The sequence below is a fragment of the Zalophus californianus genome, chromosome 6 (assembly GCF_009762305.2).
Source record: "Zalophus californianus isolate mZalCal1 chromosome 6, mZalCal1.pri.v2, whole genome shotgun sequence".
NCBI classification, from domain to species: domain Eukaryota; kingdom Metazoa; phylum Chordata; class Mammalia; order Carnivora; family Otariidae; genus Zalophus; species Zalophus californianus.
This window is the reverse complement of record NC_045600.1, coordinates 96,497,862-96,524,879: the sequence shown is the minus strand read 5'-3', so window position 1 is coordinate 96,524,879 and position 27,018 is coordinate 96,497,862. Positions and strand designations below refer to the sequence as shown.

The window sequence follows — 27,018 nt, the reverse complement described above, 5'->3', positions numbered from 1 at the left end:
GCGTCCCCGCCGCCCTCGGCCGCGCCTCGGCTCGGAGGCTCGCCTCGCAGCCGCAGCGGCCCCGCGAGGAGGAGGAGCCGCCGCCGCAGCATCAAAGAGACCGAATTCCCGCGGCCTGGGGGGGAGTCATGCTTTGCGGTCTGTAATGTCAGCAGAACAGGAGAAGGATCCCATTTCGCTGAAGAGAGTTCGAGGTAACCGGGAAAGGCACGGGATTGGGGGGATCGGGGTGAGTGGGGTGCGCGGGGGCCGCATGCCCGGCCGCTGGGAGGCCACGGGGCTCTGTCCGGGCCTAACTCCGCACAGCCCGCGCGTCCCGCCTGCGCCCCGGGGCCGAGGCTGCGGTTCGACGCGCGCGGCCCCGGAGCCCGCTAGCCCCAGACACCCGCGCGGAGCCCTCGCCTCCTCGACTTTGTGTTAGGAGGCAGTTGAAGCCGCGCTCAGCATCCCTCCGTACCCCGCTCCTCTCCCACCTTAGCTCGTTCGCGAGACAGCACAATAGACACCTCGAAGGGTGAGAAAGAAACACCCCCCGGCAGAGACCACGAACGATGCCCACCCCCCCAAAAAGTAAGTTGGACTGCTCAAGAGTTGACGCTTTGAGGAAGGTGTACCGGGCCTTCGCGTCTCTCCCAGCCCCCCTTCCCACCTCAAAGGGAACAAATATACAGCTTATTTTGCTCGGGTTTAAGAGGAGACACTATATAAATTCAAAAGGCATTTTCTTTATTGCCTCGTGGATAAGAATCACATCACCTAAAATCAATTTTATACGTGATTGGTTTGCTGCTTCCTTGCACACTAGTTAGGAAATTTCTTGCTGCCTTACTATCCAAGAAAAATCGGAGGGAACGCTGTACCAGACAAAAGATAATGCATGTAAGTTCACAGATGACAAATACGGGCTGGAAATTTGGGGCATATCCTCCAGCTTTTATTTTCAGCTGTAAATAGGGTTAAGGCTGAAAGTCCCAAAGTTGAAATAATGCTGTTTGTTCATTAAGCAAATGTTTATTGAACATGTACTGTGTGCTATGCAATGTTCTTGGCACTGGGGTACAACAGTGAACAAAGCAGAAAGAGTCTTCACCTGGCAGGAGTTCACACTCTAAACAGATAATGAACAAAAGGTATAGAATGTCAAATAGTAAGTGCTCTGGAGATAAACAAAGCAGGTAAAGTGGTTAGGAAATACATAAGAGGTGGAGAGGTGTGGATTATGTGTAAGAGGACTCATGTGGAAGGTGATGTTTGAGCCAGGACCAAAGGAAGTGATAGACCAGAGCCATATAGATAGGTGTGGGAAGAGCAGTCTAGGAAGAGCAGGCTCAGCAAAAGGAACAGCAAGTGCAAAGGCCCTGGGTCTGGAATTTGCCTAGTGTATTCAAGCAACAGTGAAGAAATTATGGTAACCGGCAGAGAATGAGCAAAGGGAGAGTAGTATGAGCTGAGGAGAAAGATAGGGTGAGAAGAAGTGTGCGTGCGTGTGTGTGTGTGTGTGTGTGTGTATTTAAGATTTTATTGATTTGAGAGAAAGAGTGCATGTGCATGAGGGGAGGAGGGGCAGAAAGAGAGGGAGAAGCAGACTCCCTGCTGAGCAGGGGCTCAATCCCAGGACCCCAAGATCATGACCTGAGCCCAAGGCAGCCACTTAACTGACTGAGCCACCCAGGCGGCCCAAGAATTATATTTTTAACAGGGTTTCTTTGGCTGCTCTGTGGAGAGTAGACTATAGGGAACAAGGGCTGAGGCAGGGAAGCTAGTTAGGAGGCTATTGCAATAATCCTTTCATCCAAACAGGATAAAGTGCTTTATAAATCAGTAAGTAGTAAGGTAAATTTCCAATTGACTTAAGTGATGTAGAGATCAAGAACTGCAGTCATTCATCTGTGTTTTTGTTCCACGTGACTAGAGATTAAACCTAGAGAACTGGATTGTAACACAGTGACAATGTGGTATCCAAAAAACATCACTTGAATATTTAGGTAGAGATTGATTTTCTTAGCCATTTAAGCAAAAACATAATTTAGAGCAGAATATTGTTTTTAAGGCTTGATACCAGCATAGGTTTTCTATTTCGGCTTTCTTTTCTATTTGTGGTTTTCAGTTGCCAAACCCTTTAAGGAATAGACCTTCCTGAGATACAATTATTCCTCTGATATTCTTGCCGTATTAGTTTGCCTATTATTATAAATTACTTTGGGGTTGAAGGAAAAAGAGGGCTCTCAAGTTTATGCCTTTGAACTCAATTATCAGTCTTAATCAAATGTAATTTTGAATAAAATGGATGGGTATTTTATTGTAGGTCAAGAGCATAGATCTATCTTTATTTTGTTCCAGCTACTGCTTTTAAGTTTGGTGGCTTAGCTGTTTGTAGTTGGCTCAGGTGTCAGCTCAAGAATATTCTGCGAGTTAGGTACCAGAATAAAAGGCAAAGAAAGCACTTTTTAAAATAAAAAGTCAATATGAGGAGGGGTTTTGTTGTGGCTATAACAATTTTTTCCGTTTTATTTATTTATTTATTTTTTAAAAAATTTTATTTTATTATATTGTGTTAATCACCATACATTACATCATTAGTTTTTGATGTAGTGTTCCATGATTCATTGTTTGCGTACTCCATGCAGTATGTGCCCTCTTTAATAACAATTTTTAAAACATTTTTGGATTATTTTATAAAAGGTACCAGAATATCTGCATGAGTTCTCCTGAAGCACAGTTCTGCTGAACTTGACTGCTCTGCAACTTTTTGTTGTAATTTATATCCTAAGACTGCATGCAGGATGTGGTCTTTGCAGAACATAAACTGTGAGCAGTGCTTCTTAGACTGTTTCCCATCCACCCATGTATACAGACAGACTTTTAAATAGTTATGTATTTATTTCGTATGTATTATAAAAAATATGTCATCAAATCTCTTGTTTAGGTTAAGGCCAATATACACACACACAGTTTCAATTTAAAGAAATTATTAAGCAAACAGTATTATAGATGGAACTCTGACATGGCAAAATTATGACAACGTGAATGACTAAGGACTTTATCAGTGGTATACTCTGTAGATCAAAAGTACCATATTCCCTGGGATATTTGTAAAAATGTAGGTTTCTGGGCCCACAGAATCAGGATTTCTGGGAGATTTCTCTACATCTTTAACAAGATCCCCCGTGTTCCTTATGCTTACTAAGGTTTGAGAACTGCCGATGGTAGACGTAGATTGAAAAGGTGAGTGGACCAGAGGAAGCTGATTTGTGGTCTTCTAAACGTGTCCTGATATTTTAATATTAGATTCAGAATTGCTACTTAGTGGCAAAGTATCTTACTCTTATTTTCTATCAGTTGTTACCATCCCCAGTCCCTCAGCCCTTGATTATAAGAAAGATCCATGAAGATAGGTACAGTATCTTGGTTATCTTTCTATTTCTCCCCTCATTGCTTTGCCTGCAGTAAATGCCGAATGAATGAGTGAATACATGAAGTAACTCATTCATATGTTTATGCTGGTTTTTGATTGTCTGTTCTCTTAGAATGTTACCTGTCATCCTTATTTTAACCAACATTCTCATTATCCAACATTCTTAGAACTCTTAGGTGTTGATCTGATCACAATATCCATTCATTTATTCAGCAAATATTTATTGAGCAGTCATAGCATCAGACAGTGGAAATATTGATTAAGAAGGCATAATTCTGTCTTCAAGAAATCTGTAGGATGCAGACAAATAAGTAGTTACAAACAGCATGAGAAGTGCTGTGATCCCCTACAGGAAATAATGGAACATATAACCTATCTTTAAGGGAATCAAGGAATGCCTCCTGGGGAAGGGTTCTAAGAAGCAGTGAATGTTCCTTTGTGGAAATGATGTAGAAAGAGCAGCAAGGAGGATGGGGGATGAGAAAAAGGTCTAGTAAGTCGGCAGTGGTTTTAAGGAGGCACTTCTGGGTAATAAAGCATTCAATACATGTTTTTAAATAAGTACCATGTGCTAGGCACTTGATGTGGGAAGCTAGAGATGAGACAGAAAAGGTTTCTTTCTCAAAAGTCAGGTCTCTGCAGGTGAGAGAAGTGAAATAGCATTAAGGTTTGAACGAAATGGAGAGGTAGTCTTGGAGGAAAAAAAAAGAGAGTGAAGAAAGAAATTTAGAGATAAAGAAGGAAGTTGAGCATTCATTCCAGATGAAGTGTTTTTAACCAGTTAGCTGGTTGAACACTGGAGAGATTGGGGTGTTTTAGAATGGGATAATAGCATAGAGGTATCATAAAAGTAGTAAAAGTAGACTTTACTAAAAAATGTAGGCCATGTAGAGTGAGTGTATGGAGGATTTGGATTAAGGTTGGAGAAGAAACGTAATTTATGTAGTCATAAAATGGAGAGGAAGAGCCAGTGGCTGTCTAAAGGAAAGATTTTAGGGGGTTTTGTTGTTTTATTTTTTAACTGGTACCTATAAGGGCTAGGCAGATTATCAAGAAAGTAGTTTGTTTTTCAACACATTACATGAATATCCCCCTGAGATGTTTGCGTGTGCACAATGGATATGCGTGGTGTGGAACTGAGGAAAGTGGGCTGAGCCAGAAGTGGAGATATGGAAGTTCTCAGTAAGCGAGTGAGTGCTGATTGATACCTTGGGAGCAGATAGCTCACCCGGGAGAGTGAAAAGTGAGAAGAGAAAAGCATCGAGAAAAGCAACTTTAGGAACGCTAATACTTAGGAGACAAAAGGGAAGAGAGGACCCTGAAAAGCAGAATGTGAAGGAGTAGCCTGAGAGGTAGAAGAGAAGAACCAACAGAGAATAGTGTCACAGAAATATAAAAGGAAGAGCGGATTTATGAGGGGACGATCAATGAACTTTGTTTTTAGCCTGTTGATGGAAATGTATCTATCTGTGAGATGTCCAGCGTGCTCTTTCTCCCACATTCCCTGTCTTGGCGAACATCATTTATCCAGTGACCCAAACCCATCTCCCATTCCCACCCAACACGTGCCCAAAGTCCTAGAATATGTCTCCTTTGCATGTTTTGAACCCACCATCTCCTTGGCCCTTCTATAACCACTTCTTTAGTTCAGACTTTATCTTTTTGATTATTATCATAGGCCTTTCACTGGTTTCCTGACCTTCTGTTTTGTCCCTCTTAATCTATTTTCCACATTGCTACTGCTGGTGATAAATAACTACCATCTATTGAGTACTTACCAAGCAGTTTGTTAATTGTTTTAAATGGATGTCTTGTTTAATCCTCTCGAGAACCCTTTGAGTTAGTTGTTATTATTACCATTCTAGGTTTACAGTTGACGAACTGATGCTCATAGAGGTCAAGTACTACGTGGTTAAATAACATTCAAGTTTACCCAGCTAGTAAGTGACAAAGCTAGAGCTAAACTCTAGGGCTGAAAGTCTTAGTTACTGTGTTCCATGGCCAGTGTGCTCCAAAACACAGTTCAGTCATGTTACTCTTTTCTTTTGTAAAATTCTTTAGTGCTTCCCCATTATCTTTGGATAAAAATCCAACCTTCTTATATTGGTTCTTTTTGGTCCGGGCCTACCCCTTAGTTCTCCATCCTTCATATTCCATGAAACACTCTCCTGTGTCCAGGTCTGAGATAATCACGTTTCCTTTCTAGATGTTGTCATGGCTTCTCTTGCCTTTAAACCTTTCTTTGCACATTCTGTCCCTTCTGTTACGCTTGCCCTCTTTTTTCCCCTCCTTTGGTAGGATACTCATCCTCATGGCATCAACTTTGTTGAAACCTCCCAGGATGTGTTTCGGGATACTCCTCCCTCAGTCAAAATTAGATGGGACATCCGTATGTTCCCTCAACATCCTGTGCTCATGTCTATCATGATATTTATCGCATTCAATTTAAGAGTTTCAAAAAAAGAAAGACAAAATTTTTCTCTAGATTATGGGATCCTTATAGGGAGGAATTATTATTTTTATTTGTGTACTTAAATAAGCTCAACAGATGTTTCTGAAATCTAATTTGATGAGTGTTAACACAGAGGTGTCAATAACTTCGGTAATTTAGTCTTCCTAGTTTGCTTTCCCCAGAAGTGGGGAGGAGTTATCTCTTGGGAAGATTACACAATTCTCTCTTCTAACAGTCTTATTCCAGGCAATTTAAGGGGTCTAAGTCATCTTTACCTTCAAGGCATCCCTAATGTATGGTCAAGAGTGATTTCAGGTCTCCCTTCCTATTCCCAGTCTCTATAGACCTGTTAATAGCAATGTTGAGAAATAGTACGGCATTTGTCTCTGGAGCCCAGCTGCTGGGATCTTATCCCATCTCTACTGTTTACTATCTGTGTGGTCCTTGGCAAGTTACTTAACCTCTCTGTACATAAATTTCCTCCTGCAAAACGAGAATAATACTTGTATTTATCTCATAGAGTTCTTTAAAGGATTAAATGTGTTAATACATATAAAGCACTTAAAACAGTGCCGGGTACATTCTTAAGTTATCTGTTTACTTTTAAAATCAGAAATGGAATATACATTCTAAAATGCAAGTAATGTGATCGACGTTCACTTTTAGGTATTTAATCAATTAATAAGTAAAAGCATATTTTTTCTTGTTTTGATTGGGAGTGGATATGAACTGAACAGAAATAAAGGTTCTCTCCCTTTATGGAAAAGACAATGAACCAAAAAAATTATAAAAGCAGAAACCCCTCATATTTCACAATTTTGCTGAGACAGGTACAAGCTGTTTATTACATGATTTTTATGAATATTTGCAGTTTTGTTCTCCTTTATTTCTGAAGTTTTTTGTTTAAAAATTTGGTTGACTTTGTTACTAAAATAAGTTTATTATTTGAGGCATTATTATATAGAGTCAGCTTCACACATGAATGCCATCCACCCACCCTCCTATAGGCTTTACGTTTGTTAGCAACTTTAAACCTCATGCACCTCAGTAATAAAAAGATCATTAGCCTGGGGGAGAACAGCTGGTACAAGAATCACAAATATTTGAAACCTTAAATCACAGATGTTGAGGGTTTTCAGAATTTAATATTTATTACGTGCCCAGATTGATCTAGATTCTGGGCATCACATGGCAGACACTTTCTGCCTTGCATTCTAAAAGAGTATAATGGCATTTTCATTTCAGTCATATAAGGCCATTTGTTATAATACTGTATTGACATATTAATTCATAATATTGCCATTCAGTGGTAGAGACCAGTGTTAATAGAAGTACGTTTCAGGTGAAGGCAAAGCTGTTAGCTAAGATGTTCACATCCGTAGTAAATGATAGAATAAACTGACATTATATCCCAGACTTCTGTGCTATTATGAAAAACTGATATTTGTCCACTGAATGTGTTGACAGTGCTTGATACTGGATTTTTTGATAGGGTGTTAAATACTATAGAAACTGAAATGAAGTGAGATTATGGTATAGTTTAGTCTAAAGGAAAGCAAAATGAAAACTAATATTTGAGTGTCCACTGTGTGCCAGGCAGTATATTTAAGCACTGCCCTAGTCAGTTCAGGCTGCTGTAACAGAATACCATAGACTGGGTGGCTTATAAACAATAGCAATTTATTTGGCACAATTCTGGAGGCTAGAAAGTCCAAGATCAAGGTGTCAGCAGATTTTGTATCTGGTGAGGGCCTGCTTCCTGGGCAGTCTTCTTATTGTGTTATAACATGTGGAAGGGCCAAGGGAGCTCTCCCAGGTCTGTTTTATAGGGACACTAATTCCATTCATGAGGGCACGGTCTAATCATCTCCCACAGCCGCTCCTCCAAAGTAACATCAAACTGGGGATTAGGATTTCAACAAGAGGGACACAGACTCTGTTTGTGTCATTGAATCAGCATAGTAATTAGAATGCATACTTACTTGAACTACTCTTGAAGCAAAGCTGTTTTTGAAGGAAACAAAATGTAAATATTATTAAAAATTTTATTGAAGTAGAGTTGACACACAGTGTCACATTAGTTTCAGGTGTACAACATAAACTTTGTTACACTCTGCTCACCACATGTAGCTACCATCTGTGGCGGTGTAGTGCTGTTACAATACTCTTGTTGACTCCATTCCCTGTGCTGTACCTTTTATCTCCCTGACTCATTCCCTACCTGGAAGCCTGAATCTCCCTCCCACTCCCCTTCGCCCACTTTTCCCTTCCTCTCACGCCCTCCCTCTGCCAACCACCGGTTTGTTCTCTATTTATGGGTCTGTTTCTGCTTTTCTTGTTTGTTTTGTTTTTTAGATTCCACATAAAAGTGAAATCACATGGTATTTGCTTTTTTCTGTCTGGCTTATTTTACTTAGTATAATGCCCTCTAGGTCCACACATGCTGTCCTAAATGGCAAGATCTCATTCTTTTTTATGGCTGAGTGATATTCCAGAGTGGGGTGTGTGTGTGTGTGTGTCCGTGTGTCCCATCTTTATGCATTCATCCAGCAGCGGACACTTAGGTTGCTTCTGTATCTTGGCTATTGTAAATAATGCTGCAATAAACATAGGGGCACATATGTTTTCTGTGTGGTCTCTTATATTGTGCAGAAGCTGTTCAGTCAGCCCTCAGTTGTTCTTCAAAAGGAGTTGCTCAGTAAATAGGTGTAATTTGGTGTGTGCATGAAGGAGGTGAGTTCAGGGTCTTCCTACATCACCATCTTGGATTGGGACCCCATTATAAAATATATTAAAATAATACAGTCACATTATTTATGAGAACAGTCAATATCCAAACCAAACCATTATTGCAAATAAAGTGAAGTTAAAAAATGAAAATTTAAATGACATAAGAGGCATGCCACTATCTAGTGCAGAGAACAATGCCCTCACTTCCTGTTTAAGGACTTGGAGGCTGAAGTAGATTCTTTAATAGAAGAAATAAAAAGGTGGAATATATATAATACATAATGTAATTAGAACAAAAAAATACATAAAAGTCCCAGAGCAAATAATCCACAGTTTACAAAAACAAAAAGTACTTACAGATAGAAAAAATAATTTTATACTTACAAATAGATTTCATATAAAAAATCTTTAATTTGTAGATTCTTTAGATGAGAAAATATTGCCTTGTTTAATAGATGAGACTCTTCAGTAAGACTGTGAAGAGACACATATTTCAACTTCCAGCTCCAGATAAGGGTTAAAGGGTAAAGGAGAGATAAGAGAATTATTTTGTTTGAGATTGAGTGGCATAATGTAGGGTGATAATATCTAGAGAGATAAAATTTCTTTGCTTTCTTAAGATGAGCGAGGCTTCTTGTTCCATTTTTGTCATCACCCTTTCCCACACCTGTTCCCCTTGTGCATTCAGAGGTCACTCAGGAGGTAGGAGTGCAGAGATGAGATAATCGGAGGGGGAGAAGAACCAGGAGAGACTACGGACTCTGAAAAACAAACTGAGGTTCCTAGAGGGGAGGAGGGTAGGGGGATGGGTTAGCCTGGTGATGGGTATTGAGGAGGGCACGTTCTGCATGGAGCACTGGGTGTTATGAACAAACAATGAATCATGGAACACTACATCAAAAACTAATGATGTAATGTATGGTGATTAACATAACAATAAAAAATTAAAAAAAACTAATGATGTAATGTATGGTGATTAACATAACAAAATAAAAAATGTTAAAAAAATAAAACTTACAAGAAAAAAAAAGAAAGAAATTCCAGTATTAACAGATTAAAAGTATCACAGTGGCCAGTGTTAACAATGAGCTTTGACAGTTTCCTTTTTCTTGGTTCTCTGCCCCATGGCTCTCAGCTCCTGACTGAGCAGTCATGGTTTACCTCGCAGAGCTAGCGGCAGGTACATAAAGCAGCTGGAGAGAAGCTTTGGTACCAAAAGTTCTTAGGGTAACCTAAACGACTAGCTCTGTAACCACTACTTTCCCGTTCCCTGGATTCTGACCTTTCACTTTATTTTTAAAGAGTGAGAATCATGGAAATTCTTGGTAGCTTGTATTCTAATTAGCCCTGATGTTTGTGATTCTGATCTAACATAATGATTACCTCACAGAGAAGAACCACCAGTATTGCAGGTAGCAGCAGGAAGGACCCAGGTAAGGCCAAGAGTCAGAACCATTGAAGATGTTATATAGTTAACTCTTTAGATGAACAACAAATGGAGCAATAGACATCAGTGGAACTTGAAGATTTGCTTTATGGAGGGAAATGTTAGACTCTTAAATAAAAAATTAATACCATGAAAGTCAGTTTCTAAAAAGAATTTAAGGTGGTTTTATTCACAGATTACTTGAAAATAATGTTTATTTAAATAGCTGTAAATGTCAGAGCCTTGCCTTATAGTGAATACAAGCAATTGTTGCTAAATTTTTGGAAAGTGAACAGAGATGTACATACTGTTAATTAAGAGTACTTTTTGTCCATCTTTAAATTACAGCATTTTAATTGTAAAATTATAATTATTAAGTATTCTTTTTTTTTAAAGATTTTATTTATTCATGAAAGACAGAGAGAGAGAGAGAAAGAGAGAGGCAGAGGGAGAAGCAGGCTCCCAAGGAGCAGGGAGCCCGATGCGGGACTCGATCCCAGGACCCTGGGATCATGACCTGAGCCGAAGGCAGACACTTAACCATCTGAGCCACCCAGGCGCCCAATTATTCAGTATTCTTAACGCTATGAGTGGGAATTTATATCTTCTAGATTGGAGATTAGAGATTAATTTATTAGTAATTGTTTTTATTTTTAGGAATTACATTTTTCTTTTTATATTTTTGTTATAAGGAAATATCCATGACAGATGTTAGGAAATATAGGAATTTGTTGTTTGGTACCTTTGTTTATTTATATAACCACTTTATTATTTGACCTCTAAAATCATTGCTAATTCTTTTTCCCTACCACACTCATCAAAATTTCTAGGTATTCATATTTGAGAACAACACATTTCTCTGCTCAGCATGTCAGTATATATACTGTTAAGGAAAAGTGAATACGACTTGTTAATATGGAATCATCAGTTCATTTTATATGGGCTACTGAATAGTTACAAATTAGTAATAGATTCAATCATTCCTGAACCATCAGATTTTGAATCAATGACTTTGAGGGGTGGACTGGATCTCACTATTAGTTCTTTACTTACCATCTACTGAAATGAGATTACTACCACATCAAAGAATTTAAAAATAGGAGTTCCTTTAGTTTGAACCAGAAGTTTTCATTTTTGTCTTTTGTGGTCCACTGAAGAAGACAGTATGTGTATAAGATTTTAGGGAGACAAACTAGTATCTTAGAAGTATATAAATCTAGTGTTATCCAAACAATCAAAAGAAAAATAGATAAATTGGAGTTCATCAAAATTAAAAACATGTGTCAAAGGACACTATCAAAGTGAAAAGACATCCCACAGACTAGAAGAAAATATTTGAAAATCTTATAACTGGTAACAGTCTAGTATCCAGACTATATATAGAATTCTTACAACTTAACAAAAAAGATAAACAACTTAACTAAAAAATAGACAAATGACTGGAATAGGCATTTCTTCAAAGAAAAAATATATGTAGATCAATAAGCATATGAAAAGGTGTTCAAAATCATTAGTAATTTTGAATATGCTGATTAAAACCACAATGAGATACCAGTTTATACTTTCTAGAATTCTAGGCTACACTGAAAATACAAACAGTGGAGAGTCAGTCAGTTGAGCATCTGACTCTTGGTTTCTAGTCAGGTCATGATCTCAGAGTCGTGAGATTCTGCCCTGTGTCAGGCCCCACACTTAATGGGGAGTCTACTTTGGCTTCTCTCCCTCTCTCTCTGCCCATACCCCTGCTCTCTCTCACTCTAAAATAATTCTTTAAAAAAATTTAAGAAGAAACAAAATAAATGTTGGGGAGGATGTGAAGAAATTGGAACCCTCGGACTTAGCAGGCAGGACTGTAGAATGGTGCAGCCACTATAGAAAGCAGTTGGGCAGTTCCTCAAAACGTTAAGCTTAAGAGATACCATATTGCCCAGTGATTCTGTTACCAGATATATACCCAAGAGAATTGAAAACATATGTTTATATAAAAACTTGTACATAAATATTCATAGCAGCATTATTCTTAGTAGCCAAAAAGTAAAACTCAAATTCTTCACCAGCTGATCAATGGATAAATATAATGTGGTATATCCATACAATGGAATATTATTTGGCTATAAAAAGGAAATAATACATACGATAACATGGATAAGCTTGAAAACGTTACTCTAGTGTAAGTGAAACAAGACACAAAAAGCCACATATTGTATGATTCCATTTCTATAACATATCCAGAATACAAAAATATGTATAAGTAGACTCATGACTGCTAGGGCCTGGGGGACTGGGAAATGACTGCTAATGAGTATATGATGGGGTGATGATAATGTTCTGGCATTGAATAATGGTAATGGTTGTACAACTTTGTGAATATCCTCAAAAACTTAAAAGCAAAAGGAAACAAAACGCTGGTTTTAGATTTCCGTGCTGCTTTTTACCAGTGGTATGACTCCTTTGCATTCTGTTTCTTTTTCTTTCTTTAAAAAGTGGGGATGACTTACCTACCTCTTAGGTTGTTAATGAAGATTGAACTGAAAGAACATAGATACAGTCAGATACAGACTTCTAAGTTAAGATGGTAGAACAAAACTACAGAATCTCTTTTTAAATTCCAAGTGAAATGAACCAAAGCCATTTTTGAAAAAGAGCAAAAATGTGCAGCAACAGTGGCAAACAAAGGAGGTGGCACAGCCCAATAACATAATTCTGAAACAGTGCAAAATGCACTGTCTTAGGTTCTAAGACAACCTCTGCCCTTGAAAACTATTAGTGATTTATAGAATTTTAAGAATTCTTACTAATAACCCCAAGTCTGGAGAGAAGGAAATTAAGTGACTATTCTTTGTCTTCTCATTCTTTTGAGTAAGAAAAAAGTGAATGAAACAAAAAGTTAAAAAAAAAAAAAAAGAGGACTGTCTTTGACAGAAAAGAAGTCTCCAGGGATACAAACTCAATCAGGGAACACAGGAAACCTCCCATGTGAGTGGGTTACTACACCCCCTGACTAGGTAGACATGCCTTTAACAAAATGTCAGAACTAAAAACCTGGATGTTCCATGGAAACACAAGAGGTTAATCTTACTAATATAGGCAAGTGTTCAAAAGAGATAATAGCATTTCCAGTCACATGAAAATGGTAACATTTGTATAAAAGTGAGTAAGTTGGCTTTACTTCATGAACGTCAGTTTTGAGTTGAACATTAAAATAATTTAAAGGGGAAAAAACTCACATGATTATCTCAGTAGATAAAGCATATTACCTAAACCAAGTAATCTTAGATATGAAAAAAAGAGAGTCAGAAAGTCACCCATATTAAGTCAGAGCAAATAAAAGATCTAGACAGAATTGCAAGATAAAAATAAAAGCATAACTATGCAAACATACTATAGCAAACTAATGAATTAACAAAAAAAAAAAAAAAAGAAGGAAAAGAAAGAGCATGCAGAAGATGAAGACCCATAACCTAAAAGATAGAAGGAAAGATTTCACATGTACGTCAACTGGTAGACCTTAATGAAAAAACAAAACAAAAATAAAAGCAAGAGTTCAAAGACAGGATGATTAATACAACAAAAGCTAACTAATAGATATGGTGCTAAAAATTTCTCTAGCATAATGATAACTAGTGCCCCCAAAATAGAACACTCAACAAAGAGCAGAAAAAGTATTCAAAGATGTGATAAAAGAAAATTTAGCTGAAATAAAGAATTGAATCAGAGATAGAAAAAGTAGATGGATGGAAATGGGATGGGAAAAGTAATATAAGATATGATACCATATTATCTTAAACATTCAAAGTTCAATGAATGCTATCTAAAATTGAGAAAAGAAAAGACATATATTTTTCAAACTTAATGTTTTCCTTGATGTCTTTTCTTAGAGGAGTCTTTCCAAAAACTTCTCTTATGGTAAAGAAATATTTACCATATTCTATAGTTTAATTCATTTTTTTTCCTTTATTACATTATAATAAAGTTAAAATTTAATGTTTTTATTTAAAAATAGTATCTCATCTTTGTAAAGGTATTACTATTGCTCTGTATTCTTGGAAGAAGTAGGTAGGTAGGTAATAAGCTTAGATGTGTGGAATGACGTTAACTTAGTAGTAATGACAGTTTCTGGCTGGTGGCACTTGAGATATGTATCAGTCAGGGTCTAGTCAGAGATAGAAACCATACCAGTTATTTTTAATAGAAAGAATTTAGTATAAGGTATTGTTAACAGACATTAAACTGGTGACAAAATAGGATACTAAAGTTTTCACAGAGGTATTGACTGTGGGAAGCAACTACCATTCCTGAGGCCACAGGAGAGAAGTTGGAATTATTAGAATATATAAATTCACAGGAGGGGCCCTGTGGAGTTCAAACTTGGATCTCTGAGAAGGAGGTGCTGCTTACTCTAAATGCCTCTGGACTTTGAGGGTGGGTCCTGTGGGCCTGGGACTCAAATGTCTGGTGCTAATGTGTCTGAGGAGGGCACAAAAAGGCTGTTTGGGATAATAAGTGAGGTAAAAAACAATGTAATTTTGTTCTAGATGGCTAGCCAGAACAGGGACTACCTTTCCAATTATTAGAAATGTTCCTCTGTGTCTCTCAATATAGAACTTTTGAAGGTTTTTATTCATACTGATCTTGTGCATTTTTAAAATTTATTTCTAGCTATTTTAGTTTAGTTTTTGTTCCTATAAATGAAAACTTTTCTTCTACTCTATCTTTTGACTGGTTTTAGTTTGTGTATAAAAAAGCTTCTTATGTTTAAATATTAATTTAACACCCAAAATCCTTACTGAATTTTGTTAACGTTTGTCAGTTTTTTACCTTCATAGTATATACGTTTCTCTGAATAGCTCTTAGAGATATATCTGCTTTGCATTTTGTTAGGTGGGGGTCTTTGTCCAACACACTGATTTCTCTTTATTGTCAAGTACCATTTCTTTTCCTGAACTATTACTGTAAAAGAGTGATCTCCCTGCTTCTACACCTGTCCCGTCATCAATTCATTCTCAACACAGCTGCTAATATAATACTTCTAAAACTTAAATCATATCACTTTCCTGCTCAGAACCCTTAAATGATCATCCACTGTTCTTCAGATAAAATTCAGATTCCTTAGCATAAACTACAAGGCTTTGTGTCTTAGTCTGCTTGGGCTGCAAGAACAAAGTATCTTAGACTGGGTGGCTTAAACAACAGAAACTTATTTTCCCACAGTTTGGAGGCTGGGACGTCCAAGATTAAGGTGCTAGCCAATTCACTTCCTGGTGAGTGCTCTCTAGTTTGCAGATGCCCACCTTCTCGCCTGTGTCCTCACATGGCCTTTCCTGTGTTTGTACTCGGGTGGGGGGGGGCGGGGAGTGGAGAACACACTCTTCTTTCTCCTAAGGCCACTAATCACATCATAAGGGCCTGACCCTCATGACTTGATGTAATCTTCATTACCTCCCAAGGGCCCTACATTCAAATACCATCATACTGTGGGATAGGGCTTCAAAATCAGAATTTTGAGGGGACACATTCAGTCCATACTGCTCTAAATGATCTGGTCCCTGCCTATCTCTTTAAACTCTTCTAGTGGCACTTTCCAGAGTCCCTTAACACACTGGCCTCTTTTAAATTTCTCAAACATATCGGGCTTCTTTCTACTTAAGAATCTTTACACATGCTGTTCTCTGCCTAGAGGCTCTTCCTTATGCTGTTTACGTGAAAGGTTTGTTATCCTCCTGTAAGTCTCAGTTTATTTATTTTATTTTATTTTTATTTTATTTTTTTTATCCTGTAGGTCTCGGTTTAAATAGCCCTTTTCTCAGAATCCACATGTGTGAATAGGTCTCCTCTAATTGTCAACTCACTGAACTTATTTATTAATCTATTACAAATGTGTATCTATGTATGTGTACATAATTTTATTCTGTCTACTCTTGTAATAATCAGAATCCTCCATAATAAAAAGTGTTTTTGTAATGGAAAAAAATTCTGATAAACGTTCAAGCTTTTGCTTTTGTTTGATCATATACTGTTGAGAAAATAATACATACGTTGTTGTACTTTGACCATACCTTTAAGAATTTAAAGGCTACATACCTTTAATACCATAATTCCAGTTCTAAGAATGATTTGTACATGTATTTAAGATACTTGTACATAGCTCTTCATTGCAGACAACAAAGTTTTGGAAACAACCTAAATATCCATCAATAGGGAGGGAGCTAGTTTAATGAATTATGGTATAATCATACCATGAAATACTACTCAGTTATTAGGTGATAGAGCAGTTCTGTATGTAACTATGTGGAATGATTTCAAGAAGAAAGCAAGGTGTAGGGAACATTTATAGTATGCATGCCATGGTTTGCGTACTCCCCTCAAAAGATATTATGCTGGAATTTATCTAGATTATCTTTTGAAAGATAGAGCAAAAACTAGTGGTTGCCTCCAGGATAAGAAACCAGATGACTAAAGCTTCAAGTGTAGGATGGAGAATAATAAAAAATACCATGGAAGTAGAGATGAATGTTTCTGGCTGAAATTATGGGGAAGACTTTTTGAGGAACAAAGATTTTTTTTAAAAAAGCTTAGTATTGCTTTTATCTAACAAAAATAGAACACATATTAGAGGTAATTATGATAGATATTGCTGCGAAAGATGTAAAATGATTTCAGTTACAAGTGGAAATATTATCTGGATTTTTTTTTTTTTTTTTAGGTGGTGATAGTGGACTGGATGGGTTAGGAGGACCAGGTGTACAACTAGGAAGTCCAGACAAGAAAAAACGCAAGACAAATACACAGGTAAATTGACATTTTCTTTAATAACAGTTTTTGTTCACTGATAAGATCAAGCTAATGAGGTAAATTTAAATTTGGTCATGGGTTTGTTTCCTATCCTCATTCATAACCTAATCGTGAATTCTGCAGTGATTTTTTTTTTAACTCTGCAAATAGTGGCTATTGTTGGCCTATAGGCCTAAAGTGGGTATTGCAAGAAGGAAGTGTAGGCAGACAAATTAAAATGCTCATTCTTTTTTTTTTAAAGATTTTATTTAACAGAGAGAATGAGAGAGAAAGAGCACATGAGTTGGGGAGGGTCAGAGGGAGAAGCAGACTCCCTGTTAAGCAGGGAGCCTGATGCGGGACTTGATCCTGGGACTCCAGGATCATGACCTGAGCCGAAGGCTGTTGCTTAACCAACTGAGCCACCCAGGCGCCCAAAATGCTTATTCTTAAATCTAACTTAAAAATCATAGATACCTGTACTTCTGCTAAAAGATTGTAAAATCTGGAGACACAGGTTTATTAACCTGAAGCAGTATTCAGCTGCTCTAATAATTCAGTAGTACATACTTATCATTAAGCAGTCATGGTGGAAGTATCTTTTATGTATAACCTGTGCTTGGATAATCGTTATAAAAACAGGCCTCTCTGCTTTTATCCCCTGTGAATTTGAAGCACTCTTTTTCTTTTAAAGACTGCGAGGAAGTATGATGTGTATACAGATTACTTTTTTCCATTTTGGCCACCATCTGTTAAACTTGCAGTGTGACTAAAACTGGAAGTTTATTTTTCCATTCTGAGGCCAAGAGTGTAGTGCTTGGGGAATACTTTAATAGCTACTCCCTGAAGTTTTAAGCTAGTAAAAAAACTTAGATCCTGTTTATTGTTACTTAATTTTATGGTTTAAGTGAAAGATTCTAGAATTATAGTTAAGCATATTAAACGAAAGTTATATAATGAAGCTTCTTTTGAAGCTTAAATAACTTTGGAATTTGAAGTAACAATGAGTTTGAGCTCAGAAAAGCATACCTTCTTTCCTTTCCTAAAGGAAGAAATCTGCACATTTTAATCATTAAATATAATTAAATATGAAAACTATTTGGAATTGAAAGGTCAAATGAAGAATTAGATTTTCATAACACATAGTAAGAGAAATTTGATTAAAGCTAGGTTGTTATGTGTTAAGATAACAGTTTTAATGATCGAAACATGTACTTTATTCTACATTCTCATTTCAGGGGCCTTCTTTTCCTCCATTGTCTGAGTATGCTCCACCACCGAATCCAAACTCTGACCATCTAGTGGCTGCTAATCCATTTGATGACAACTATAATACTATTTCCTATAAACCACTGCCTTCATCAAATCCGTATCTTGGCCCTGGTTATCCTGGCTTTGGAGGCTATAGCACATTCAGAATGCCACCTCACGTTCCTCCAAGAATGTCTTCCCCATACTGTGGTCCTTACTCACTCAGGAATCAGCCACACCCATTTCCGCAGAATCCTTTGGGCATGGGTTTTAATCGACCTCATGCTTTTAACTTTGGGCCACATGATAATTCAAGCTTTGGAAATCCATCTTATAATAATGCACTAAGTCAGAATGTTAACATGCCTAATCAACATTTTCGACAAAATCCTGCTGAAAACTTCAATCAGATTCCTCCACAGAATGCTAACCAAGTGTCTAACCCTGACTTGGCGTCTAACTTTGTCCCTGGAAGTAACTCAAATTTTACTTCTCCGTTAGAATCTAATCATTCTTTTATTCCTCCCCCAAACACTTTCAGTCAAGCAAAAGCACCACCCCAAAAACAAGACTTTGGTCAAGGAGCAACCAAAAACACTAATCAAAATTCCTCTGCTCATCCACCTCACTTAAATATGGATGACACAGTGAATCAGAGTAATATTGAATTAAAAAATGTTAATCGAAACAATGCAGTAAATCAAGAGAATAGCCGTTCAAGTACTGCAGAAGCTACAAATAACAGCCATGCAAATGGGACACAGAATAAGCCACGACAACCTAGAGCTGCCCCAGATACATGCACCACTGAAAAAAGCAATAAATCCTCTCTCCACCCAAGCCGTCATGGCCATTCTTCTTCTGACCCCGTGTATCCTTGTGGAATTTGTACAAACGAAGTGAATGATGATCAGGATGCCATCTTGTGTGAAGCCTCTTGTCAGAAGTGGTTTCATCGGATCTGCACTGGAATGACTGAAACCGCTTATGGTCTCCTGACTGCAGAGGCGTCAGCAGTATGGGGCTGTGATACCTGTATGGCTGACAAGGATGTCCAGTTGATGCGTACTCGGGAAACTTTTGGTCCACCTGCAGTGGGCAGTGATGCTTAATCACCGGCATTAACTAAAGGGTTTTTTTTTTTTTTCCTATGTCTTACAGAGGTTCAGTGACACAGGATTTTATGTTTTACATTATTTTTTTAAATGCACACACAAAAAGATTATTTACCTTTTAGTTTTTATTAATATTCTACTTCATTAGCAGTGCAAATTTTGTATTGTCTTTGCTATCTTAAATGAGAATAATGTATATGGGGGTGCTTTAGAAAGTACTATACAAATAAATGTTAGTTGTTGTTAATCATAAAAAAGCCTCTTGAAGCTTCAAAATGATATATAGCAAATATAGGCAAGTTTTGACTTTTTAAAGTTAGAATCATTGAAAAATGTACATTGCAGAGCTGAACTTTGGCAATATTATATTAAATGGTTCAAAAAATTTTTCAAGGATCTATTTGACATGTTTTCAGAAAAAACTGTGTAGTCATAACATGGAAGAAAGCATACATTTTAATGGATGTTTTAAAAAATAATAGATATGTTACCAGATTTCTTCCCACTAGGGTCCTTGAAATTAGTGACGTTCCTATTTTCAAGTCAGTCTTTTCAAGATATCTGTTTGTACAGATATGAGACAGATGTTAGCCTATAGTAGATGCTCAGTATTTGTTGATTAACTTGTGGATTGTACCACATGAAATTGCTAATATTATTAGATCAGTTGAAAAATGACTACAGTTAGTAGAGTTGAAGTATGTTTCTAGTTGTGCTGTTTAGAATTATAATAGTGTTAAGCTCTTCATTCTGTTTCCTTTGATTATTGAGTTGTTTTGTTATTGTTTTCCAGAGAAATAGTATCCTCGGAAGAATTGCAAATACTTCTTTTAATATGATTTCAAGCCAGGACATAACTGCAAATGACATAGGTGGAAACATCAAGTTGGCCTTAGAAGGCTCAGCTGGTGAAAGAACTGCTTGCTCAGTGGTGGTTTGGAAAGTCTTGTTCTGGGGATCTGGATTCAAAGACAAGCCTCAGGGGAGATCAGAATCCATTTTGAGCAAAGACCACTTAAGAGCCAAGGTGAAAGCTAACTTACAAATGACAATTTCAAGGCCTTGAAGTAGACAGGAGTTTCTATTGTGACTGGGGAAAGTGTAAAGATGAACCCAAGAACATCCTCCTGGGAGATGATCAGGAACGGAGACAGTCAGGTGTACTGTTAAGATTCAAAACTTCAGTGGAAACCTGTTTTTAGAGCGGATCATGACCTGTGACCAAAAAAACCCCCCAAAAACCTACAAAAAACAACCCCCCCAACAAGATACTGTATGACAGTTGATAGTAGTTCATACGATGGTTGGATGTTGGTGAAGCTCCCAGACTTGCACCATCATTATCATTGTGACCAAAAAAGTTCTGAAGTCCACGTGGTGATCTGCGAAAGAAGAATTAATCACTACTGTTTAAACCCTATTGAAACAGCAGCGGCAGCATATCACCAAGAAACTAAAATTGTGTGTGAAAATTTTGATTAAAAAAACATCCTTTGGTTAATAAACATGAGCCCACACTTTTACATGACAGCACTTGACGTCACACGTCACAAGCCACTAAAGCAAAGTTAATTGAATTGGGATATTAAATTTTGTCATGTCCATTATAGTCACCAGACCTTTACCCAGCGAACTACCATCTTTTTCATCATTTGAAGCTTTTTTTAAGAAACAACATGTTCTCCAATTAAGAAGCAGTAATTGGAGGGATATGAACAATTTATATAGCTGAAGAAATGACAAATTTTATAAAAATATTTAATATCCTACTAGAAGAAAATTATTAATGCTCATGATGCATATTTTGATTGAATAAAACTTATTTTTTTAAATACAGTGTTTTAATTTTGACCTACAAAAACAGCAATTTCATATGGTACAAGGTAGTAGAAGGTTTTCTCCATTTACCTGTGACTAGTTAGAGGTGAGTACAAAATATTTTCAATATAGTTGTAAATTATATATCTTTACAATTTTAGGAAATGAAGTGATAGGAACTCTAATACTAGGTACTCCTTGGTGTGACAACTTTACCAATTGAAGCAGATTAAAATGCAGTATTTTTGGTTGACTCTAACATTTGATGTGTTCAGTAGCATACTTGAATATCCCATTTTGCTTACTTTATACTAGAAATACACGATTTTCTAAATGTTTAAGGACCTAGTTATGTTGTTCTTGAAATCCTAGTGAGTGCTGATTTTGAAGAAATGATGCGCTGCATGCTGTAAGCCCAGTCCTAGCATCAGATCATGGTTTTTATGACATAGTTTAGATAGATATTGAGTAGAACCTTCCAGTGTCCTCAGGAGTTAACATTTTACATGGTAGGTACTTGAGTTGTACTTAATGTTAAAATTGATTATGCAATTTCTTAAGCCATCTGTTGCTTACAGTTTCAGTAGTTGTTTTGTGAAAGTGAAGTAACCTCTCCCAAGCTAGTCTAAAGGTACTTGATTTGTAATGTGATTCTTTTCCATTTCCAAATAGTTGTTTTTAAAAACTTACAAGTGAATTTTTATTCAAGTATTTAGATCTTCAGAGCACCTTATTTAAGTCTGTAAATATTCAAGAAAAAACCCGTGGTTGACTGACAGTGAGTCATAGGCAAACTATAATCATAGTTTGTGAATATTTTCATGTATTCAAATTACTTTTCTTAACTAGTTCCACATTTGTGTCTATATGACACTAAGTCAAAAATTAGATGGTTTTTGATAGGAAAAGTGATGAAGTATAAGAATGTCCAATTTGACCCAAAGAAGGCTATTAATACAAATTGATACAGCTTTGTTAGGACAAGTGATAAGCTGCCCTAAACATTTTCAAATATCTAGTATTGGAAAGAAATGTACATAGGTGGAATAATCTTCCAGTCGCGTTGCACCTTTTCTTATGTAATCCTTTTCCTTCACTGAAAGACCTCATCCCACATGCACACATGCACACAAAGACACACACACACACACACAACTGAGCAGGAAATCGTGATTTCTCCTATATTCTCAAGTTTTGTCTTAAGTTCAGACTGGCTAACTCTCAGCAGCTAGGCTCTCTCACAACAGCTAGGTTGCTGATAGTTTTAAAGCATCAGTTCCTTTCCCAGAACTTGCTTTATTCATTTCACGAGAGAATTCCTAGTCTACTTACTTCTGGATGCTACTGGACTCAGTAATGCTGAAACAGTTAAGCTTGTAAAAGAAAAATTATTCTTCAGATAGAGTGCTTAGAATTAGTTTTGTGATCGGTGTTTTCCTTTGGTGTGAAATACTTTTAGAGTACTGCTAACATGATTCTTGTTATCCAAATTAGAAGATTATGTACATAAAGCAAGATTTTCTTGCAGTAGGGCTTATTCTTAGTAGATTAACACAAGATAAAGATTTTTTTTTAAGACTTCCAAGTCTGGGGCTCCTGGGTGGCTCAGTCGTTAAGCTTCTGCCTTCGGCTCAGGTCATTATCCCAGGGTCCTGGAATCAAGTCCCACATCGGGCTCCCTGCTCAGCGGGAAGCCTGCTTCTCCCTCTCCCACTCCCCCTGCTTGTGTTCCTGCTCTCGCTGTGTCTCTCTCTGTCAAATAAATAAAATCTTTAAAAAAAAAAAAGACTTCCAACTCTGCCTACTGGTAGGAAACAACCTCAGTAGTGTGGGTCACCATGAATTCTGCTGACTTCAATCATCTAAATAAGTATCAGGAGTCTTCATCTAGTATTCTTTCAAACTTGTTTGTCTTGAAAATATTAAAAGTGTTAGTGGTTGTTGTCCAGCATACTATAGTAATTGTATTTAATAGTAAAAAAAAATGTAAGTAATGATTTTTTTTAAGGGAGCTCTAAAGAATTTTTGGGTTTTGTTTTTTAACAGTGTACAGAGGTTTCATATGCATGAACATTTGTGCTATTTTAGATTTTTTTTAATTAAAAAGTTCAATTAAGAGCATCCAGGCTCCCAAAGGTCATTTGTAAATAGTGGTTTGGAACATTATATAAAATGATTAGATTGTTAGGAAAGCTCATAAAGGCTTATTTAAACCATAATGTAGTTAACCAATAGTATCATGCTGAGCACTCAGTTTTCTTTCGGGAACCAATCAATGTAGGAGGTAGAAATAGAGGTCTTTCCTTTTTCCTGATGGGATTCAGGAAAGTTAAGTTTCTTGGTGTTAGTGTTTCCTAGCTGTCCTCTTACCATCCTAAACCCTCCAGTGGAATACTATGTAAGCCAACTTGCCTTTTCCCTTACTGGATGCTCTATGCTTCAAAATTTTATCTTTCCTCTATTCAGAATTCCCATTTTTTCTGTGCTTATGGCTGGCTAGATTTTAAGGGAAAAATGTTTTCCACCAAGATGTGAATGAAGATAGTGAAGAAAGTGGGATTAAACCTTATTTTTTTTTTAAGACTGCTTATTAGTTCAGGATGAATTTTTATCTAATAAGATTTCAGAAAATATGACCACATTTCAGGCACTGTGGGAAGCAGTATTTTTATCAAATTGATGGATGCTGTCTTGAGAGTATTTCCCAATTTCCTTTAGATTGTTGGGACTTTTTACAGTTTTCTTTCCTCAACTTTTGAACTCAGAGGTTTCTTCTCATTTCCAAAATGAGTAACTTCCCCTTTTCCCCTATTCTGTTTATCCAATAGAACAGTATAGAAGTCACATCTGCATTTTTCTAACTCTTGGTACCGAGGTGGAAGTTTAGAGGTACTCCTGGAGTAGGGCTGGCATTAACATCTCCCAAGACATATGGTCTAGGGGAAATAAAAAGTGGCTATCTTTAAGCCAGACATGAGGACATCAGAGGCTGCCTGTATGTCTTTGAAAATTTGTAATGAAACCCAATGGATAAGCTTCATCTTTGTCAGTTTGTCAAAATACATTACTTGCAATTATATTAAAACTAATTCTAAAGACTTGTACTTTTCTTGTTCTGTAGGTGATATAGATGATGTTGCTTGTTAGTTAAAATATCTTTTATAAAAGAAAGTCCTGCTTCTTATCATGATGTATGTGACTTAAATGACTGTTTCATATTAAAACTATTTCTTCCTTATGTACTGTTTACATATACCTCTTTTTGGGATATTAGTTCAGTACTTTTATACAAATCTGAGTGTGTTCCACATTGGTGACATGTATTTTTGCAGTAATTTTTTGTTTTGTTTTCTTAGAGCATGTCTAAAGTAACACATGCACTAGTGCTGTGGTCTGTGGCAAAATTACTGTAATTCAAATTGGAAAATAAAATGTTTCCAGACTTTGTCCAACATTTATTCCTATGGCAAAGGAAATTACTATGTAATACTAATTATTTCTTATGCTGGTATGTTTAAGCTACTCTATGAAGTATGTGAAACATCAATATTTATGGATTAGTAGATGGCCTGATGTTTTGAAATGGGAGAGGGGTTAAAATTTGGTGTTAGCAATTCATAATACAATAAATACTTCTTAAAAATTTTATTTTCCTCTCACAGTTATAACTTACCAAGGAATTAGTATCTTAATTGATTGTGCATATTAGGATTTTTTTTAGCCCTTACCATTACAATTATATACTAGACTTTGAACCTACTCTGATATCTTCCAACCAAAAAAGATACCATTCACTTCACCATAACCACAATAAGTAGAAATGCTAATCTTCATTTATTAAGAAGCTATTATAATACCATAAAAGTCCTCTAATTTACTTAGAATTTGTAAACATTGATACAAGGACTTGAGTGGTGTTTACTTTGTATTATCTGATGAAATGTTTATTAATAAAAGGCATAATCAAGATTTTAAAGAAAAATGTTTAATCTTGGGAAAATATTAAGCTTTATAGAGCGTTTATTTGAGAATACTATTTTAAAAGCATTCTTTTGTCTTTAAAACAAGTACCCAAAAGAATTGTAATAGGTAATACTTGGCCAATGCAAATTTGTATATTTGAAATTGTATACTTGAAAGCAAAAAAAAAAAGAATGCTTATGAGTGCTTAAACTGCATAACTTTTTAAAGTATTCAAATTTTTAGACTTTTATCAATTCTTACTATCCTGAATAAGGTTTTACTATATTAGTGATGTATATTACAAGATAAATGTTTACCTATGTTATGTTAATGATATCTCTTTACAACATCATTTTTGGCATGTTTTGGTGTATTTTGTATGTTTGATTGTCAGCTATTGATAAGACTGACATAGCAATAAATCTGATTCAGTTCTTGATATTTTAAAAAAATGCCATATTCCATACTGTGGCACAATTCCATTATATTTGATTTGAATGCCCGTGTTTACATGGGTCTATTTTGGGGGTTAAAAATTTAGAATTACATATTAGGGATTTATTTTTTTCCTGGTATCTTCATATACAACCTCTTAGAAATGAGTCTGTCATAGAGGCTTAAAGAAGTATTAGTATTAAATGATTCATGAATTGCTTTGTGGAAAGATTTAAAGTATGAAATGACTAGGCTACCCCCAAATTGTTTATTTTCTTTGGTTTTGTACAGGTTAGTTTTCAGAGAAATAAAATTGGCTCGGTAACTGATTGAATATAGTGGATAATGGATAGTTTGTCTAAGGGCTTCCAAGTATTAAACCACAAATTCTCAATTCTGAATTACTTTTTAATAATTACTATTAATAGTGGTAAGCCAATTTTCCTTTTTCTTTAAGATCTTTAATTCTTATATTTTCCTCCTTTTGATCCCTTTCTTTCTTCCTTAAACACCATGGTAGAATATAAGAGAGTTTAACTTATCTTCCACATTTTACTTTTTTATTCTAAGATAAGTAGTAAGACAAGTAGAAGTTCTACTATCAAAACAGTCCATGTTAATGTTGGCCATTCTTTTCCAAGGTTCATACTAAATGTCATTTGTGCATTGTATAAAGAATGTTATCAGTATTTAGACCTACTATTAGTAGAAATTATGTATGGCAGGCTTTCTTGAACAATATGTATTGTAAGTTTGTTCCTATAGTGTTATGCTTCAGATTCTTTTAAATAAAGCTAGTTTTTAAAGAGAAAAATAACTTTTATTAAGTGCTTGATTTTCAAAAGGACAATCTTAGGTTATAGGTATGACAGTCTTGGCTTTGGGTAGGAAATGTTCCAGGAAACATTTACCAGGGCAATGACCTACAATTTACCAGGAATTTAATTTTATACTGAGGATCAAACCAGTATTTTTGGACAGGCCTTGTTATATGTATTCTTTTTTTTCTTTTCTTCTTTTTTTTTTACCCCATGTGAAGTTCATACATAACACTGAGTCCTGAGTTTCCCTTTAAAAATCTGAGCTTCAGTTGGTTAAGTGACTGCCTTCGGCTCGGGTCATGATCCTAGAGTCCCAGGATCGAGTCCCGCATTGGGCTCCCTGCTTGGCAGGGAGTCTACTTCTCCCTCTCACCCTCCCCCCTCTCATGTGCTCTCTCTCTCTCAAATAAATAAAATCTTTAAAAAAAAAATCTGAGCTTAACCTATCTCTGTCTTGGTTTTAACAGATTAGGACTTCAGTTCTGTTAACAGAAAATTAATTGGAGAGGAGTTCTACAACCTCAGCAGCTTAACAATCCCTGAAACGGAGACACCACTGTAACAATATTAAGAGCAAACTTGCCTGAATGATAAGATCACGTTTACAAAAGACCTCCAAAATTTGTTGGAAATAAACATTAGCTGTCTAGAGTCTTACATGGAAAGATGCTTGTGAATGTGTTGATGCAACTTGGCATAAGAGGTAATATAAATGGCAAGATAAAATTGCATCAAAATAAAATTTGAATGCATGGAAGTTCTATTTAAATATATGGAAGGAGGTGCCTGGTTGTCTCAGTAGGTTAAGTGTCCAACTCAAT

General features: G+C 36.4%; 1 protein-coding gene and 1 long non-coding RNA gene across 5 annotated transcripts; one reads left to right on the top strand and one right to left on the bottom strand.

Annotated features, from left to right (window-relative positions):
- On the top strand, positions 1-26,719 carry PYGO1 (pygopus family PHD finger 1). Of its 4 annotated transcripts, none has more exons than XR_003515861.2 (4): positions 1-194; positions 16,727-16,812; positions 18,033-21,084; positions 26,665-26,719. XR_003515861.2 is itself a non-coding variant. In XM_035728178.1 (4 exons), coding segments are annotated over exons 1-4 (1,185 nt in total). In that variant the 5' UTR covers positions 1-145; the 3' UTR covers positions 19,956-22,641. The 4 variants fall into 4 exon arrangements, 3 of the variants coding, with proteins under 3 accessions (XP_035584071.1, XP_027427475.1, XP_027427476.1); XM_035728178.1 differs by lacking the exon at positions 26,665-26,719 and having other exon boundaries at positions 18,033-19,080; positions 19,954-22,641; XM_027571675.2 differs by lacking the exon at positions 26,665-26,719 and adding an exon at positions 479-570 and having other exon boundaries at positions 140-194; positions 18,033-22,641.
- LOC113909963 lies at positions 7,564-9,411 on the bottom strand. The gene is made up of 3 exons (XR_003515862.1): positions 8,982-9,411; positions 7,850-7,871; positions 7,564-7,749 (listed from the first exon to the last, which is right to left on the bottom strand). It is a non-coding gene; the product is annotated as an uncharacterized LOC113909963 (long non-coding RNA).
- Positions 26,720-27,018: the final 299 nt, after the last annotated feature.